At 38.2% G+C, this 18,474-nt stretch overlaps 1 protein-coding gene across 1 annotated transcript in view; it reads right to left on the reverse strand.

Annotated features, from left to right (window-relative positions):
- The window catches only part of LOC146145381 (titin-like), a 132,331-nt gene that overhangs the window by 92,755 nt on the left and 21,102 nt on the right, over positions 1–18,474 (reverse strand). The window contains exons 16-39 of the mRNA XM_083390546.1: positions 17,981–18,058; positions 17,330–17,530; positions 16,841–16,918; positions 16,148–16,351; positions 15,366–15,443; positions 14,685–14,948; positions 13,493–13,690; positions 12,717–12,794; positions 11,851–12,045; positions 11,150–11,227; positions 10,069–10,254; positions 9,440–9,517; positions 8,293–8,478; positions 7,452–7,529; positions 6,929–7,111; positions 6,269–6,346; positions 5,440–5,706; positions 4,685–4,867; positions 4,192–4,269; positions 3,315–3,500; positions 2,720–2,797; positions 1,887–2,108; positions 1,025–1,102; positions 526–714 (exon numbers count right to left, since the gene is read on the reverse strand). Coding sequence (XP_083246672.1) covers positions 526–714; positions 1,025–1,102; positions 1,887–2,108; positions 2,720–2,797; positions 3,315–3,500; positions 4,192–4,269; positions 4,685–4,867; positions 5,440–5,706; positions 6,269–6,346; positions 6,929–7,111; positions 7,452–7,529; positions 8,293–8,478; positions 9,440–9,517; positions 10,069–10,254; positions 11,150–11,227; positions 11,851–12,045; positions 12,717–12,794; positions 13,493–13,690; positions 14,685–14,948; positions 15,366–15,443; positions 16,148–16,351; positions 16,841–16,918; positions 17,330–17,530; positions 17,981–18,058 — 3,522 coding nt within the window. The remainder of the gene's footprint in view (positions 1–525; positions 715–1,024; positions 1,103–1,886; positions 2,109–2,719; positions 2,798–3,314; positions 3,501–4,191; positions 4,270–4,684; positions 4,868–5,439; positions 5,707–6,268; positions 6,347–6,928; positions 7,112–7,451; positions 7,530–8,292; positions 8,479–9,439; positions 9,518–10,068; positions 10,255–11,149; positions 11,228–11,850; positions 12,046–12,716; positions 12,795–13,492; positions 13,691–14,684; positions 14,949–15,365; positions 15,444–16,147; positions 16,352–16,840; positions 16,919–17,329; positions 17,531–17,980; positions 18,059–18,474) is intronic.

Consider the following 18,474-nt stretch of genomic DNA (forward strand, 5'->3'; position numbering starts at 1 on the left):
CAAAGTTTGTTATAAAAGCTTCGGTTGTCATATCTAAAAAAGGCTTGGATATTAAATAAACCATAAGTGTAAAGGTTTACATCACAAAGTTACGTTTTATAAAAAAGAAAACATTTAGGATAGTAACGACAAAGGATAAAATTGTGAAATAATGTACGTACAATACCTATAGGATTCATTCATAATAAAAAATTGAATAATTCACTATTAGCAAGGCAAATATATTCTTTGTTTTATATCTCTAAAAAAAACGCTTTTACATCGCCCAAAGTGACAAACTTAAAGTGACTAAAGTAACTATACTATGCCATAAGATGTTGCACTGAATATCTCGACCTCAATTCCTAATCAGTAACAGCGGAAAAGTCTAGCCAAGCTTCCAATTCAGATCAGAAACTATTAAAAGTATAATCACATAGATTTTAAGATCTTTTAGCAGTGTCTGACCTCATTTCCTAGCTTTACTAAACTATTATGTTGCTATACCAGAACAGTCTAAAGAAAATTTCGATTAAAAGGACATACTGGTTTGAACTTGTAGCGGAAGACTCCCGAGATTGTTACGCGCGTCTTTCACACCGATTGAGTACACGACGAAAGTGTAAACACCCCCCGGTCGCAGATCGGTGGCCCCCACTTGGCTGACGTCACTGGAGAGGGTCAGCTGATTCTCGAGCTCGGGACTCTCCATTGTGATGTCATAGCGGACAGCACCTGGGTTTTACATATTTAATTGTCAAACTCTTTAATTGCAAATATTTATAAGAAAAAAATATAAAAAAAAGTTCTTCAAGCAAAACAGCTGTTCATTTTGTTTAAATATTCAAACTAATTAAAAATAAATAAAAAAGCAACATCTGTAAAATTTCAACGTAAAACACCCAATTCGAAATGAACATTCGTTTTCATTTAAAGTTTACTTTATCTAAATTGTTCGAAAAGAATGTGCGTGTCTAGTTCAAGCATTTATATTTTGTACGTCATTGCATCAACATGAAATTCGACACACTAAGTTTTTTCTCACCATGAACCACCTTCCATCCGATTCTCACGCTGGTCGTCGTAGTTTCCAAAACAGAAGGTTGCGGTGGACTATCCGGCACTATTGAAGATATACACAGATGTGATGTTATAACTCAAATCTTAACTCATGGCATTAAGAGTGGTTAGAATGGCAACTACTAAACGCTAAAATGTGGTCTTGAATAAAATCGTGTACACATTTTTTGCGTAAATGGGAAAAGATAGAAAAAACGTCTCGTTGTCTAACGTGAAAATGCACCTAGACATAACAAAATACTACAACTGCAGTATCAATGAAACCTGAACACACATATGTGTGTTTACAACTGAAATCTAGCCCTTCTGAAGCTACTTTTTGACCAACGATTACGGCTTACATATCATTAGTATACCGAAAGCCATTGCAGACTCTTCACCGAATCTGTCGATCAATGATGCAAGCAGGGCAGACTAGAAAAACAACTAGCTGCAGTGAGGTTCGAACTCACGACCTCCGGTCAAGCCGGGACCGTCGCTATACCAACTAAACTATGTAGGCTCAGAAGGGAACGAGTCGAGAAACAACCATACGCCAATGCTTGCTCAATCTGTTAGTACAAGCAACTTCAAAAGTAGTTGCACATTCGGTAAAGAGTCTGCAATGGCTTTCGGTATACTGCAGTATCACCTTTTTATTTCTCGAATTGAAATCGTTGGTTCCACGGTGACTTGAATGAATTTCGATATTGAAAACGAAACATGTTCTTACATGCCTTAATCTAAAGTAAAACCATACTTTCTCCAAATTACAACCCCCTTAAACTTTGATGTCTATCAATCTCATATATATAAAAAATGCCGCATAAGTTTAATATTCGACTTACGCGTTGACTCCGTGATGACGACATTTTCGTCGCTTTCCCGGCCCTCCTGAATTCCCACCGATTTCATTCGGATGACGTAAGAGGTCCCGGGTCGCAGTGACGTCACAATCAGGGACTTGCCGGTCGTGGTAAGCTGCAATTCGTCACTCGTGGAACCGTCTTCATTTTGGAAAGTGACGTCGCTCTCGGGTGAGGTGACGCGGAACGCGTAGTGTGACGTACCTAACAAGATGCAGTTGGGATTAAAACAAAAAATACAATAATTTTATTAAAATTCAAAATAAGTTGTTTACTACAAACATTAGACCCGTTTATAAGTAAAGAAAATGGCAAATATACCCGAATCCGGAAAGAATAAACCCTTTTTAATCACACACAGTTCAACTGTCTGTGCCTTGATTTTTTGGGACGCACAAACAATTTTTTTCGGAGAAGACGTTACAAAAATGTGACATAACCTGACGTCATAAAACAAGTAATTGAAACCCTCTGTGCCCGGTGTAACTTGCGCGCACATATTTAACTGAAATTAATAATGAAATAGAGTCTATTGATTCGCTAAACTCGAAAATATGTTGCGTTATCCGGTTTAAGTTGGCATCTTTTCACCCTTGGTAAAGGGGTTACTTGTATAACGCCGGGTTTAAGATAAAAAAAACTTTAATCACCCCTGAAAATTGGTGGCGATCTTATTCACATAATAACCACTGGTCTGCCTGTTTTGACACTGAAAGCACAACAATGCTAATACCGTGCGACAAATTTTATACAATTTTTTTGGTCATTTTTTTAGTGTAGGAATAACTGACATGTTGCTGAGAAGTTCAACATACCGTAAGAACGCTTCCACTGAAATCCAATAGCGCTTGTCGTAATGTTGTCCACTTTGATCTGTGTTGCTTCTTTGGGAACTGTAAGACGGTTGGCATTAAATTGGAAGCACGAAATAGAGATAAATAAATCTTAGTGTAATAAAGTAACAGTAAGGAAAAATAATCTTAAACAAGTTAACGAGCCACATTTGTTAAATCTAAAAAATAGAATTGTCTACGACCTACGTAATGTGTATATGTGTTAATGTGTTGGTAATAATAGACAAAAAAAACTTACTGCTGCAAGATGTTAAATCAAACAAACTAAAATTTATATATATTACAGACGTCGGCCAAGAAACCGGCTGAATTATCATATATATTTAAAATACTTTGTATGTGTTATAAATTTTTGCAGTGACAATGGCAATGTAGTGTTATTCCAGAATATGATATCCCCTTTTTCGTAACTATATAGCTCATGAAAAACCTGTTGGCGAACATTTTATGAAGGGTTGCTCAGTTTAAAAGACCCTCGAGTTTCGAAGAAAAAGTAAGTAAGGAAACGGCACAAAGCGACGTGGTTAAACAAACACTACATAATAGGTAACCCTACTTGTTTGTATCGACAAAACTTGGCTCCCTTGCGCGTTGATACGATCTTCTTCGCCGATTGAAAACACGGTGAAGTTGTAAAAGGCTCCGCGTCGAAGAGACCGAACGGTCACTTCCGGTTGGCTGACGTCATCAACTTTCGGATAGCTATCGCTCGATGCGATTGCGATTCGGTATCGTACAGCGCCTAAAAAAAAAACACGGCACGTAGTATGCTATAGAATAGATAGTTGAGTCAAATATCAAAGCTCATACAGAAGTAGGTAGCATTTTGAACGTTTCGAATAACTCTTTATTCATTTTCATCTTTTTTGGAACATTTTTTCGATGTTCAAAATAAATAAAGAGTTATCGAAACGTTCAAAATGATACCTACTTCTGTATGGGCTTTAATATTCTTATAGTTGAGTCTGTTTTGTATGCTCAATAAATGCAATCACTCACAAACAAACAGTTCAAGTGGTTCGTACAGTTTGAAGTTCTTAACGAAATGTCTCCGTATTCGAGCAAACAATATCCCCAAAAGTCAACATAATAGTTTATTTTTATTTAAAACATAAAAATTTAACTGAAACATCTGGTTTTAATATGGAATTGTTTGAGATATCAAGAATTCTTATAGGCGTTTATTGGCAAGAAATTTAACTTACTTTAGGTGACACACTAAATTAGTGAGCTAATTACATAAGCGGGAAAAAATGTAACAACTGCTCTATTCCAAATGAGTGTTTTACAGAGTAAGGGGGTCAAGTCCGTTATATAACATAACCTATTTTTTAACCGAGTAAGGCGTTTTTTTAGGTAACGAAAGTGCAGCAATCAATTAAAAATCGATTAAAAGTGGCAAGGTTAAGTTTCTCTTAAGGCAGCAGCTTTACCTTTCACCGCTTGCCAACGTAGTGATACTCTATTGCCAAAAACGCCGCTGGCTTCAACTCCAGCTGGGGTAGCGGGAACTGCAAACACAAAAAGTTTAAATGGAAAAACAAAATGTAACAATGTACAAATGTACCTTGTGGGTTATCAAATGTACGTTATTAATATTTCGGGACTTTAAAATATAACTTAGTTAATAGCGGTGTATTAGGAATTTTCAGAAAATACCCCAAAAAATTACCATTTCTTGTAAAGCGGTAATAAAACATGTCCTCACATTCGTTTCAATTATATCAGGAAAAATATTTTCTCTTTCTGAAAACGTCACCAATTTAAAGTCAACGCGGGTCCTTAAACATGGCGTAAAATGCATATAAATAAAAAATCATACTTCCTTCAAAACGTTACGACCAAAAAAATAAAGCATAATTTCTTTTCTCATAAATTATATCGGCAAAACAAAAAATATGGACACTTTTCCACAAACCAACTTACCAGTCGCTGTTGAAAACTGGGCGTCTTGAATGCTTTTCACTCGATCGTCGCCTATCGAACGGATTGCGAAGTTGTACCTGGTGCCGGCAAGAAGTGACGTCACCGTTTCGGTCATTCCGGTGACCTCAAGGGTCGTGACGTCTCCCGTGTCCGACGTAACGGTTATTTCGTACGACGACGCACCTAAACATGGTAAAGTTCAGTTAAGTTTATCACGTTTCGTATAAACAACATATTATTACGGTTTCAATCGCAAAAAAAGTACAGCTGAAAATTCTACTGACTTAAACACAAAAACTAGGCGTACTACTTCAAAAACTCTTAATTGGACCAAACAAACACCTCGTAAATAAATTACTACATATTTTACAAAACTCGATTTTTTTTTTACAAAACTCGATAAACTTCGTACGTCTAAATAGGGTAATGACATTTCATACAACTTTTGAATTTAAAACGTTTAATATAACAAAGAGTTGTATTAATTCGGGAAACCCTATAATTGGAATTTTATTGTTGTTTCAAATTTGCCTAATATAGTGGATACTATATTTATTGTATCAGAATCTATTTACGTTTAAACAAATAACGAGCACAGTTTTGTGTTTTAAATTCTAAATTAAATTTGTTTGTCGCTTTCGAAAATATTCCTAGATGCAAGCAACCTTAAGTCGTGTATGGCCACAAAAAGACAAAAAGTTAATACAAATTATTCTACAAAAAACATTGCTAAAGTTTATATGCAATCCCCTTACCAACGGCCTGGTTCCAGCTAAGGTCGATGCTATCCGTATTAATCGCGGTGTAATCGAACTCGCCCGGCGGCAGCGTCACGGTCTGCTGCACTACGGCTTCCGACAGCCCTGACGTTTTCTTGCCCTCCCCTAAAGTTTGAAGTCGTATCGTGTAGCGGGTTCCCGGTTCAAGTCCGTCCCTGACCAACGAAGTTTCCGTGGTTCGATCGGTGAACACGTTTCCGGTGCCTTGCTGCTCAAAGGTAACGATGTACTCGACAACAGTACCTATCAGAGAAAGGAAAACCTTTAACAAAAAATGTATGTCGCATAGGGATGTTCTATAAACCTATAATATCGGATCGGAACCTTTACCCGATGTCAAAGCTATTATCGGTAGTCGACCGATACTAGGGTAGTATCGGTGCCGGAATTTTAGCCATGTTTGGCAGTCCTATACACTTCGATTTCTAATGAGAATGGTTTATTTATTAATAAAAAATCAAGTTAACAACTGGGTTGACTAAACTTTTTAACGCTAAAATAAATTTTGACCCTATAAACTGAAAAAAAATAACGTTTACCGTATTCATTTTATCTAGGTTGCTTGTGAGCTTTGCAATGACGTATTTCGCTGTCGGATCTGATCTCGATAGGTTTTGTCAAATATTTGGGGTATCGGAATAGAAATAAAAAAGTATAATTCATCCCTAAAGTCTAAAATAGACAACTATAACAACACGCTTTTCAAAAGTGGAACAATAGAAACTTTCAGTTCAGTTATCTGATGAAATTGTTAATCAAAATGTCGGTCTATGATTTTTAAGAAACAAGAAACATTGACGTTTACCTCTTACAGCTTCCCAAGTGATTGAGATGGAATCTTCAGTAAATGCAGACACGACGGCCGAAGCGGGTGTATCAGGAACTGTAAAAGAAAAAAAGAGTTTAACTGGTTATTGGACAATCTTTGTAAATGGCTGTAGTTGTCTAATTGTAAATATGGTAATCAGGTGGCACTATATAAAGACAAATGGTATATGGATTCTCGACAAGTTTTTGCACAACCGTGCTTTACAGCAGAATTAACACAATTTATCTTTTAAAGTGTCACCTGATTACCGCGGTTAATGGACAGACGAACTTATCCCAAAGCACGAAGACACACGCCATTATGCACAAACGTACGAACACACGGACCTACGCAAGCACCTGACACACACACATATACACGCGCGTATACAAAGCACAAGGACGGCGCAGATACGCACTTAAGACCGTATCTACACACATACACGACACTATGCACAGATGAAACGTACGTACACACGGACCCACGCACGTATCAAGGCACACACACACGCGTGCGCGTGCTGCTACTGCATAACGCAGGAACACAGATCTATACACACACATCACGTTACACAGACTCACGAAGAAAATCGTATTACATGATTACAAAATAACTCTCCCGAAAAGGAAAACAATATTAAAGTAACTAAATGAGTACCTGTTGATTCGAAGTAGTTGATCGTTTCTTCTCCCTTTCTGTCCTGCTCGCCGACAGCCAAGACGTCGAAGGTGTAAGTCGTTCCAGGGATAAGGTCGTCAATTTGCAGCTGGGTTGTGGCGGACGGGAGAATCTTTATTGTCGATTCTCCTCGCTTTACCTCCACCAGGTACGACCGGGCCCCTTAAAATACAAATTTTTATAAGTTTCTGTTTTCTTTTTGTATTTACCGTTATCTTTGATATTTGTTTTTAGCGCTAATTACATATCTTTTGTTAGTTTTTTAGTTTAGCTGTTTCGTTTCGCCTGAAAACGAAAATCACGCTGGGATAACCGAGTTCTAGTGTTTTCCTAGATTACAATATATTTTGGTAATACAGAAAAACACAAAGTAGTTTATATACGACGTACTGAACACATGTCTATTAAGGCTTCATTGATATAATCCAAACCCCAAGGACAATGCTACTTGCGGTTAATACCGGCAATGCGTGAATGTGTATGGACAAACAAACTCTCTTACCTATAGTTTCGTCCCAGGCAAGTTCCACGTGGTTTGTGCTCACGGAAGTTGTTCGCACATTTTCGGGCGGTGAGGGCGCTGAAACATGAATACAAAAAAATGTAAACTGATATTTTATTGACCTTTGAAAGCTCTAAAACAGTGTTTCTCAACCAATGAGTCGCGAACCAAAATTTGGTCGCCGTTTGATTTGGTTGGGTCGCCGACTGCACTAGTTCACATGGTTAGATTTATTTAATAGGAGTTGTGAGCCGGATTACTCCGAAATTTAGGAAACTTGCAGAAGCAATAGAAAGACATGGCTCATATTTAGTAAATTAGAATTTGTTTATGCTATAGTCTTATTGGTCTTCTTTCTTTTAAGCCTACAAAAAGTTTAATCAAGTTAATTGGGTCGCCAAAGTGTCGCTGTTTTACTTACGCTTAGTATTTGGGTCGCTGCGACAAAAGGTTGTGAAGCACTGCTTTAGAATGGTTTTGATACGTAGTTAATTCAATAAAATATATAACTCAATCTTATATCCGTGTTTTTTAGATTTTGGTATGGAACAGACATTCACACACATGTGTGTACCCTGTACAACTGTGGTCCAGCCCTTCTGAAGTCGTGGTGACCGATGCTATTTTGTTTTTTTTGCGTAACAAAACTATAAAAATCTGGCCTGCAATGAATTTTAACTCACCAACTCGGCCACACCAGGCGCTCTACCGATTAAGCAAAGAGGGAGAGTCAGGTGAGAAACAACCATTGCGCGTTGCATCCCAAAGAGAAGAAACAACAAACGTCTGGCTTATAGTTCACGTCGCTAAAATAGATTACCGGTGTTTAAATTCAACGAACCTGTGTACACAACCAGCTCCTGACTTCCATCAGTATTTCGACGACTCTGCTTTCCCACCGAGTAAACTCGAAACGTGTATTGAGTACCCGCGACCAAGTCGGTCACGACTCCTGAGTTCGACGTGAACTCGCTTGATTTCACCTCCCCACTCGGGTCCCGAGAAGTTACAATATAGCGACGGGCACCTGGTACAAAGTATACAAAATACGTTAGACGATATGGAGTTATACAGCAGTGGCTCTAGGTTCACTCTATAGCAGTAAGTTCAGCTTTTAGATATGAAATTCGGCTAGAACTTAAAATTATTGCAATGTTGGCAACTTCAAGTACAAATGTTTCTTTGTAGATGTTTGGGTACAATTGTAAGGTTATATCACAAATGGAATATGTAATTGCAAGATAGCTCAGCGTTACAAGTCAGAAACTGGATTACATTCTGTAGAATTCGCAATCCAGTAACGTCAAGTAAAATATGTTGATGCCCAAATATGCACATGCTCGACCAGTGGTTCTCAACCTTTTTTCTTTCGTGGCCCATTTTCGTTGTACAAAAATTCTGTGGCCCAATAAATGTTTATGAAAAAACAATTATGAAATCGATTTAGAACAAAAAATAGCAGAACATGTTTCAAAACATATTATTTCTTTAACCGTGCATTAGTGAGCTGCTGAACAATAAATTTACATTTCTTCTCAATTCTTTCCCAAGCCATTATTTCTGTAAAATTAAGTGTAGTGACACAAATAAAACCTAATTCTTCATTAAATCTAGCTTTATAAAATTGGTCTGTGGCCCGCTCAAAATGTTCCCATGGCCCACTAATGAGCCATGGCCCACTGGTTGAGAACCGCTGTGCTCGACCACGGTATTTGGGTATATTTGAAGAGTTAGACAGCACGCTAAATACGGCGTAGAAACGGCGCAACTAAACCAAGTTCCATGCGTTGTAAGCATTGTTAAGAGTAATAAAAGCTGTACCCTGTGAAGAGTTGATATTGGCCCGTTGTTCATCACTTTGCACTGTTCGCCAAATTTCGTTATGAACACTGGAGATTCTTTACGACGTTATTAGTACGTGACAACGATACAAAAACTTGTCGGTCGAATTGCAAACGGGCCTTGAAATGCCAACGACCAACACTTACCTTTAATTTTGTTCCAGTTAAGTTCTACAGATTGAGCGGTGGCGGCTAAAACACTTGGTTGGTCGGGTGAAGCAGGAACTAAAAGTTTAAAATAAGTTAACTCACATGTATGTTGAACACATAAATGCAGAATAGTAAGCACATTGGTTGGTCGATATACATATTAAAGTTTGGATTATTTCTTCTCGAGAGTAAATAAACGGCACCCCGGTCGTGAACCACTGTCGTATATATATAAAAAAGCTTGGGAAGTGCCAATTACCGTTTTTTCGCGACAAAACAAAACATAACTCCCGGCCAGAGTTCAACCAATTACATTAATTCAGTTCAATTGCAATTACAATTATATTAACTGTAATTAATTACATCAATTGTAGTTTTCGGCATTAAAACTTCAGTTTTCTCAATAAAAATGTATTGAGCCTAACTTTAAGCAAATTACAATTAGAATTAGAACTACACAAAATGAAAATGCCTCAATTACATTACAATTACAATTTCGTTAAAACCTGTAATTAATTACTACAATTACAAATGACAATTGATCCAACTCTGCAATCCGAAACCCGTTTTTTTCGCTCTGGTTTCTCACACTGCGACTCATTTCACGTCGCTACTCCTGCACTCACCGGTTTCCTCCGTCACCGGCAGACTCCTCTTGCTTTTCCTTTTAGAGTCTTCTCCCACGCTGGTGACCTGGAACACGTACTCGGTGCCGCTCTTCAAGTCCTCCACCCTCACGTTTGTGTCCTCCGTTTGGATGTCTGGCAGTGACGTCGAACCTTCGCGAATGGCGATGACGTAGTATGCGGCGCCTGGAGAAAAATATTGGCAGGGATTTTAAGGGTGTGTCTTTGGTGTTGTGAGGAAACTTCGCTTTATCTGGCTCGCTTATGATTCTTAACATTATGCAGATTTGTAATAAGTTTTAAGTGCAATGTTTAAGTCACTGTTTTTAAATAATTTGACTTGAGTGAAGTCTTTCGGGCAAAATTACTTGAATTGACGAAAGTCTTTACAACAAATGACTTTACTTTACTAAAGTCTTTCGGACGAATGACTTAGGTTAAAATTAAGTGTTTTTATTAGGTATTTTTTTTTAATAAAATTGAGTTATCTATCTTAATTGTTGCACATAAAATAATTTGCTTGTTATATATGGCGTTTATCTTGACTGAGACTTGTGAAGTAAATTCACAGACTAAAACCCTTTTTAAAGTTGTCAGATCGGTTGGGCAGAAATCACAAATAAGATTCTTAAAGACCGAACGAGTGAAACCAGCAGAAACACATGTTTGACAAAAATGTTTTTGTAGGAAGCTATATACTGTTCCATAACTTAACTTTAAAAACTTTATAACAGTGAAACTGCCAGGGTTGATATTGTGTACATAAAGATAAGGAAAACAGAAAGTGAAAAATGATATAATTTGTAACGTTCAATATTGTACTGCGCAAATGCGCTAAGCGATCCTGTCGGAAATTTGGGTTTGCATCATAGTTTACCAGCTACTAATGTCGCAGAATATTTCGCGTTACTTCTGTGTACAGAAAATATATTATTTATTTCAACGTAAAAAAACATAAATTAAGAAAACAAACAGAGAGTACTCAACAAAAAATTGTTTTGTGAATTTTTTAAACATACAACAATGACAGAACAGAGCTGGAACTTTTCAAAAAAGTAATATGAACATAGTCAGAACATACCGACGACAAAGTTCCAGTTGAGAAACATCGTACTCGTAGTAATTTCGGTGATGTCGATGTTAATTGGAGCAAGAGGAACTGAAAACGGGATAAAAAGCAAGAATATTTCTTAAATGGTAAATACGCAATCAAAGTCTATCAGGCTTATATATTAACCATTAGGCTTTGCGCGACCATTGGTGCCGTATTTTAAACCATCTTCGCGAATTTTGTTCTATACCCGTTCAAATAAAGTAAGTTCAATAATCACTTAACAGGTGAAAACCGTGCTGTTTGCAATGAAAGGTGGATGGCTCAAGCAGTGTTTTTTGTGTTTTGGGATTTCTCCAGCGGTTTCCCAAATTTTGGACTTTTCCCAAATTTTCAACTTTTTGGTATTTAAATGAAACACTTGCGGTCTCTTAAAACTACTTAGCGGTCAACCAAACCAAACCTTAAAAAAAAACCGGATGGCTGTATTAAAATGCACAGTGTACTATCCTTTTAACTGAACAACAACGTTTTTTTTTTTTTATGATCTAAATCTTAAAAAAGTGACACTTTTTTCACGGTCACTTCAGGTGTCACTATAAGTAAAATCTACGTATAGGCACAAAAACTGCCAAAAAGAACTTTTGGCAAAGTTTCGCACAACAAAGTACTATACGTTTAAATACGTTTTTCGCGGCAAGTATCAATGAAGGGAAAGCAAGACTTCAAACCTGTTTGCGCGGTCAGGACAGGGCTTGCGACCAAGTTTCGTCTGCGCCTTGTTCCGACGGAAAGAACGCTCATGTTGTACCAGGCGCCGGGCACCAGGTCATAGACGGTGCTGGCCGAACCGACCGATTCAACCTCCCAGTCGGAATAGTTGCTCGGAGTAAACTGAACCACTTTGATCACATAGTGCTGGGCGCCTGCGCGACACAAAAATAAAAATACGCATTTTTAAACAGCGTTATACCGTACGAATTTCAGGTACCGTCAAGGTTCACTAGAGATGGCGGCGGCGAATCTAGATATGAGCATTAGAATTTAGTCGGGAAGAAGTACTTGGCATTTTTTCAACGACTCGGCAAATTCAAAGTTTAAAATTGGGATTATTGGTAGGTTAGGTCATTTTTTTCGTAGTGTTTCAAGGATTTAGGCCTGGTGTCATTACAATTCCGCTTATTAAATGAAATTAAATAGTAAAACACCTAAGCTAGATCAGTTTAAAATGATAGATAACTAATAATCCTTTTGTGTTTGTAACTCCGATATATAATATCTAATATATATTTTCTTTTAATGTTTTTTTATTTAACGCTAGGTAACATTATTATCAACAACATGTCAAATAGGTTACTGTTTTTCAACCCAAAGGTTCGCCGTTTGAATTGGCTGGGACGCGATGTATTAAGATTTAGGAAAAGCGCATTAAGAATACGGAGGCAAGGTTCATTTTAACGGAATTCTTTATTTATTATTTCTTCGCTTACAGAACGATCGATGAAGAGATTCACCCATAAGCATTGCCGTTAATTTACGTCTATTATTTGGGTGGCCGGAACAAAAGGTTTAGAAGTACTGAAAAATAAGGACATACCTTTCACATCATTCCACTCCATTGCGATACTTGTGGTGGTCACTCCATCCAAAATCGGCCTTTCAGGAGTCACGGGAACTACACAAAATATGTGACGTTTAGGCGTTTACTGTAACAGAATTATTAATCCTCCCAAAAATATAAAATGTTATATTAACAGCATATTTGTTAAATTTTTTCTTTGTACGTTCGTTGATGACGAAACAAAGTATACTGCACGTTTATATAAACGTGTGCTATGCACACTGTGGTACGATGTATTCACACTTACTGCGGATCGGCTTAATATGTTCAGTATTTTCCGGGGACGGCTTTCAATGTTTGGCAGTGACAGGCCGAAACAGTGGTTGGGGAAACATAAATAGTATACTACACTACTACAAACAATATGCTGCCAGGCATTGTATCAAGTATAAAGGGGTTCGTCTGACAAATATATATTTAGCGCCGACGTTTCGATTACCTATACGGATAATCTTCTTCAGGGCAATAAACTTGTGACTTTACAGAAGGGTATATGTGAGTCAAAAGACAAAACAACGTGGCTTCGCCTCGTTTTGCCACCTTGTTTTTTGTCTTTTGACATATTTGTCAAAATAACCCTTTTATAATTAATACACTGCTACAAGCCGCGATTATATGGGTTAAATACATGCTCTAGAGTCGGAGCCGGACTCTTTAATTATACCCGACTCCGTAGACCTGGTTGTAAGGCTGATACATGTGACTGGGAACGACTAATATAGCCGCGATTACTCAGCGAGACAGATACTCACGGGTTTGATCGGAGACCCGCGGCGTCACGAAGCTGACTTGCTCCTGGAAGCCGATGGAGCTGAGGTAGAAGTTGTAGCGAGTGCCGGGGTCCAGTCCACGCACCTGGGCCCGAAGGGTCTTGTTCACCCGAATTTGCATCTGCTTGACGGTGGCCGTTTCATCGTCGGTGTCGATTTGTACCAAGTAGGCTGTAGCGCCTGTGGATGGAAGCGTTAGAAAATGCTTAAGAACGGTGGAGGTAGGTTAGTGACAGGGAATTCAACCATCAATGTAGCAGTCCTTTATGTGTTAAAGCTGTAAAGCAATTTAAATTTTTTAGAGATTAATTTTGTCATTCACTGGACAGTAATGTTGTATCGTATCAGTTGAACCGGGTCGAGTAAAGCAGTAACGTCGAAATCCTAAATTCAACATTCATTGCTTTCGAGAAAATATATAAAATAAGTTTTTATGTCGAAACTTAACCAATCATCTGTTCCTGAGTTTTACTCGGGTAGTTCTAACGAAGAATAGGATACATACATACATACATACAGTCTTGTTCAAAATCAGGTTGAAAACATAGACAAAATGCTAAAACGGTTTTCATTATTTCAACGAACCACTGTCGACCCCAAAACACTTTCTGTGGAACAAGGCAAATAGCGAAGTCGCTATAGTAGAAGAACAAAACTAAGTATCGAAGAGAAGTTACACGATACTCGTGTATAAAAATGTCCGATAACAATAAATCGGAGCCGATATGCGATGCTATAAGTGTCGTCCGATACAAGAGTAGTATCGGTGCCGATCAAATACCAAAATAATTAAAGCACTTTCGCCTTGGCTTGCAATCTAATTGAGCATTTTCCGTTTTAGTATTTATTTTAAAAGGTAGCATAATAAATAAAGGTACCTGATGCTTGTGTTTTTTGTTCAACAATTCGAAAAACTATTTTTAAAACATTTCAACTTAATTAATTTTCATTTTAGGGTATAGGTATGACGTCAGTTGGTGTCAAATCGTGTGTACTTTTAACTGCAATGCCGGGTATGGGACTGAAATACCGTTTTTTTTGCGATACCGATTGCTAAGCTAAATTTTGATTTAGTGTTTAAAATATTGGTTACTTTGATTGATATTTAAAAAAAAATATTAAAGGTGAAAACTGCTGCTTACTCGCTACTTGCTACTCGCGTTCGCTAACTCACCCCACATTTCGTCCCACAGCACAAGAAAGGCGTCCGTCTCGGCGTTGCGCACTCGCGCGTTGGCCGGGGGCAGCGGGGTCGTCTGCAGGTTGAGGGGAAAAGTCCCATTGGGGTTCAGGCGGCCCTTGACGTCCTTGGAGTAGACGGTGAAGTTGTACCAGGTGCCGGCCTGGAGTTCGGTCGTGATGGACACAGGCCTGTTCACTTCCAGCATTAAAGAGTGGCCCAGCCCGGTCTGGACCAGCACCTCGTAGTGTGTTGCGCCTGAGTGGACGATACACGTTTATCGTACGATATACATATCGGAACCGGGAGGTGGATTTATCACTATCGGGTAGTACGGAAGGTAAAACCTAGTGAAAGTTTTGATGTCTGATGTTTTCAAGTTTAATATGTGTAAGCATCGGATTCTAGCAGATGTCATAAATGTTAGAAAGTCTACAATAAAATAAAACTTATACCAAATTGATGTTGGTATCAGACATTTTCTGAACTAAAATCAATTTTTCAGACGGCTACAGTATAAACTGTATATTCGTACGAATTTAACTTTGGTGTGTTACAGCTGCTACCTGTTGTATCGAGATCTGGAAAGCTATGAGTTGGTGCGATAAATGTGGCACGAAAAATTTTAGCCATTAATCCAAACAGATTCGACTTGATTTAACGATTGAATGTTACCCTTTGCTCTATCCCAGTTGAGTTTGATGGTTGACACGGTGACACCAGCCTCTCGTACGTTCAACGGAGCCACCGGAACTGAAAAAGCAATCAGTTATTAGTTTAAAAACTGATCTTTTTTCCACAACTGCTCCTGCCAATTGGAGTAAAATCATCAAGACGAAAAATCAAAATCGGACACTTTGGCGGAGGCTGTATATAAAATAATGACGAGAAAGTGTACATTAATTAAAGGAGAGGAGATGCATCGTAATTTGCAACTTAACGATTCGGAGGTTTAAAAAACGATTTAATTTTAGTCATGATTAGGTTAACCAAAGTATTTAACCTTCAATCGGAGCAATACCGAAACGTTTGGGAACGCTTTTCTCGTTTTTTTATTTCAAATAATCAGAGCCAATTTTTTTATAAATCATCAGCGCAAAATTTCCAATGGCAAACTTCAAACATGCTGCATTAAAGCAATATTCTTTAACTGGGGTCCAATCCCTTGTAGTTAGGCGGATTAGTGTTAGCGAGTCCTCGAGAGCATAACAAAAGCTTGGTAGTAAATTTAGAAATATTCAGTTTCATATTTGCGCGCATGTTCGGCCTAAATCAGTATGTTTCATTAGTATACTTGTTTCACGACGTCATCTGCAAAATGTCAAGCCAAACCTTGTCAGTCCAAACCATGCAAAAACGTTTTTTTAGGAAACCGTATAGTAAAAAAAAATTGCCCCTGCTTTAAAAGGACTCGGTCTCTAAAAAAGCAACGTCAAATTTTCGACTTTTTTACTTACTGCTTCGTTCGTAGCCGATCTCTCCAAGGCTACTGGTGCGGTCGCTGTGGCCGATGCTCTGCGCTCTAAAGCCGTATATGGTACCCGGCCTGAGCCCGAACACATGTAACTCGGTGTCGTTGGAGTGGTAATGCGCATGATAAGGTTCCGTAAAGCTTTCGTCGAAGTCGTTGCTCGATACGTAGACGTTGTACGATATGGCACCTGTGTAGAAAGTAAGTTTAAAGGCCTATTTACACTATACAGCTGCGCTGAGCTGAGCTGGGCGTGAAACTCGCTCCAAAACGTAACGTTTTTCAATAGCTGCACGGGGCTTAAGTTTAGCAAAGCATGAAAAGCTCAAAACAATAGAATTTAAGTGCAAATTACGCTTTGCTCGGCTCAGTGCATCTGTATAGTGTAAACGGGCCTTTACCGATTGAAATCTAAGGCGGCAGTAGGTATTTGTATATTAGTTGTAAATACTTTGGCCGGTGTGATTTAAACTGTGGGCAGTTACTCCCGAATGGGTTGGAAGGGGTTACGGAATGCCTACGGATTTGATAAACCTTGAATGTGTATTGTGAACTATACAACCGCTTCCAATACAAAACCGATCAGAATTTGTAAGCAGCATCTTTTAAGTATGCGTGAGACTGCATAAGCGCATACATGTAATTTTAATGTTCTAAAGTTTCCAACCACGATTCTCACCGAACACTTCAGGCCACCGGAAAAGCATTGACGATGACGTCACCTCCCAGAAAGATCCGACTCTCGGTGGGGCGGGAACTGTCGCAATAAATGAGGAATTGTTATAAAGCGGTAGAGCAGTTTTAAAGTAAGCAATGTCGTTTTAGTTAAGTACGAGCGCGTCTTATGTAAACGCAAACGCAAGAAGTAGCATTTCATGATTTCAATTACTTAAAAGAGACTCAAGATGAGCACAGATTGAAGCTAAATAGCTTACCGTACAGAGACATTTTCGCAAAATTCTTAATTTTTAAACAACACAAAATTTGCTTGCTAATCAAAAAGCTACATTACACGATGTTAACCGCTAATTTTTTTTCCATTTTCGTAAAATTTCAAAACAAACTTCCCGTATAAAAGGCACCCTTCTCACACAACGCACGCGTCTGTTTACGTTCAAAAACGACAAGTGTTACGTCACAAGAGCGAAATGCAGAAATCAAATGAAACCTGACTGCTCGGCGAGCGGCGGGCTGCCGACTTCGTTGACCTTGCCGAACGCGTTGACGGACTTGGCCACGATCGAGTACCACGTGCCCGGGAAGAGGACCTCGATACGAACGTCGCTGACGTCACGGAACGTACGTCGACGCATCATATCCGGGTCGTCCGAGTCCAGTGGCATCATCTCGACGATGTAACTCTGAGCACCTGTAAATTTTTGGTTTTGAAAAATGTTTTTGAGCATAATGGTTGAAGGTTGTAGTAAGACATCAAAGCACATACAGAAGTGGGTTAAAAACATCGATATTGAACATAAATAAAGAGTTATCAGAAACGTTCAAAATTATGCCTACTTCTGTTCGATCGTAACTTATTGCAAAATTAAATCGTAAATATATTGCAAAATAATAGTGTAACCTTAACTTTATGTCATTTACTGTACATTTTGTATATTAAATCTAAATTCAAGACCTTAGTCTCTAGTTTTTTGCACTTACTAATAACAAAAAACAACATCACCATCAGAAAAATGTGCTGAGACAAAAAGTTTGCTTACTTCCAAACAACTATAGTTTTTAAACTTTATTGGTTTTTATGGCAATATTACGTTTATCGGGAAAAAAATGTAATGTAATTGTTCGTAGGTAGGTGACTTACCAGCAGCTGGTTGCAGTTCGAAAGTCATCATGGTCATGTTCACCCAGGCGGCTCGCAGTTTTTCCGGCGTCGAAGCAACTGCGTACATGAGAAGGCAAAACAACGGAATATAATCTTAATTTTTTTAATTTAAACTGAAGTTACAAACAAACACACGCGATATCCGCTTAAACTTGGAAAAAAGGCTATATCTATTATTTTGTTTTTTTGTTTGTTCACAAAATAATTTTTAGGCAGTTTGGCGCTGTGGTATAATAAAGGTATTGTCTGAAAAAAACTTTTCTAGATAATTGAATTTAACTTGTAAAGTTCTATAAACGCCATTTTAACTTGAAGGCGAATTTAAGGCCTAAGTTTTATTAAATGAATATTTCCCTTGGTAAATCCGTGACACTTGTATGTAACAGGTGGCACTGTTTAACTACAAATTATATTAAAAACTTGACACCTGATTTACAGGTTTAGATTGAAACAAATACGGCTACCAACAAGGT

The sequence above is a fragment of the Ascidiella aspersa genome, chromosome 5 (genome assembly GCF_963924565.1).
Source record: "Ascidiella aspersa chromosome 5, kaAscAspe10.2, whole genome shotgun sequence".
NCBI lineage: Eukaryota > Metazoa > Chordata > Ascidiacea > Phlebobranchia > Ascidiidae > Ascidiella > Ascidiella aspersa.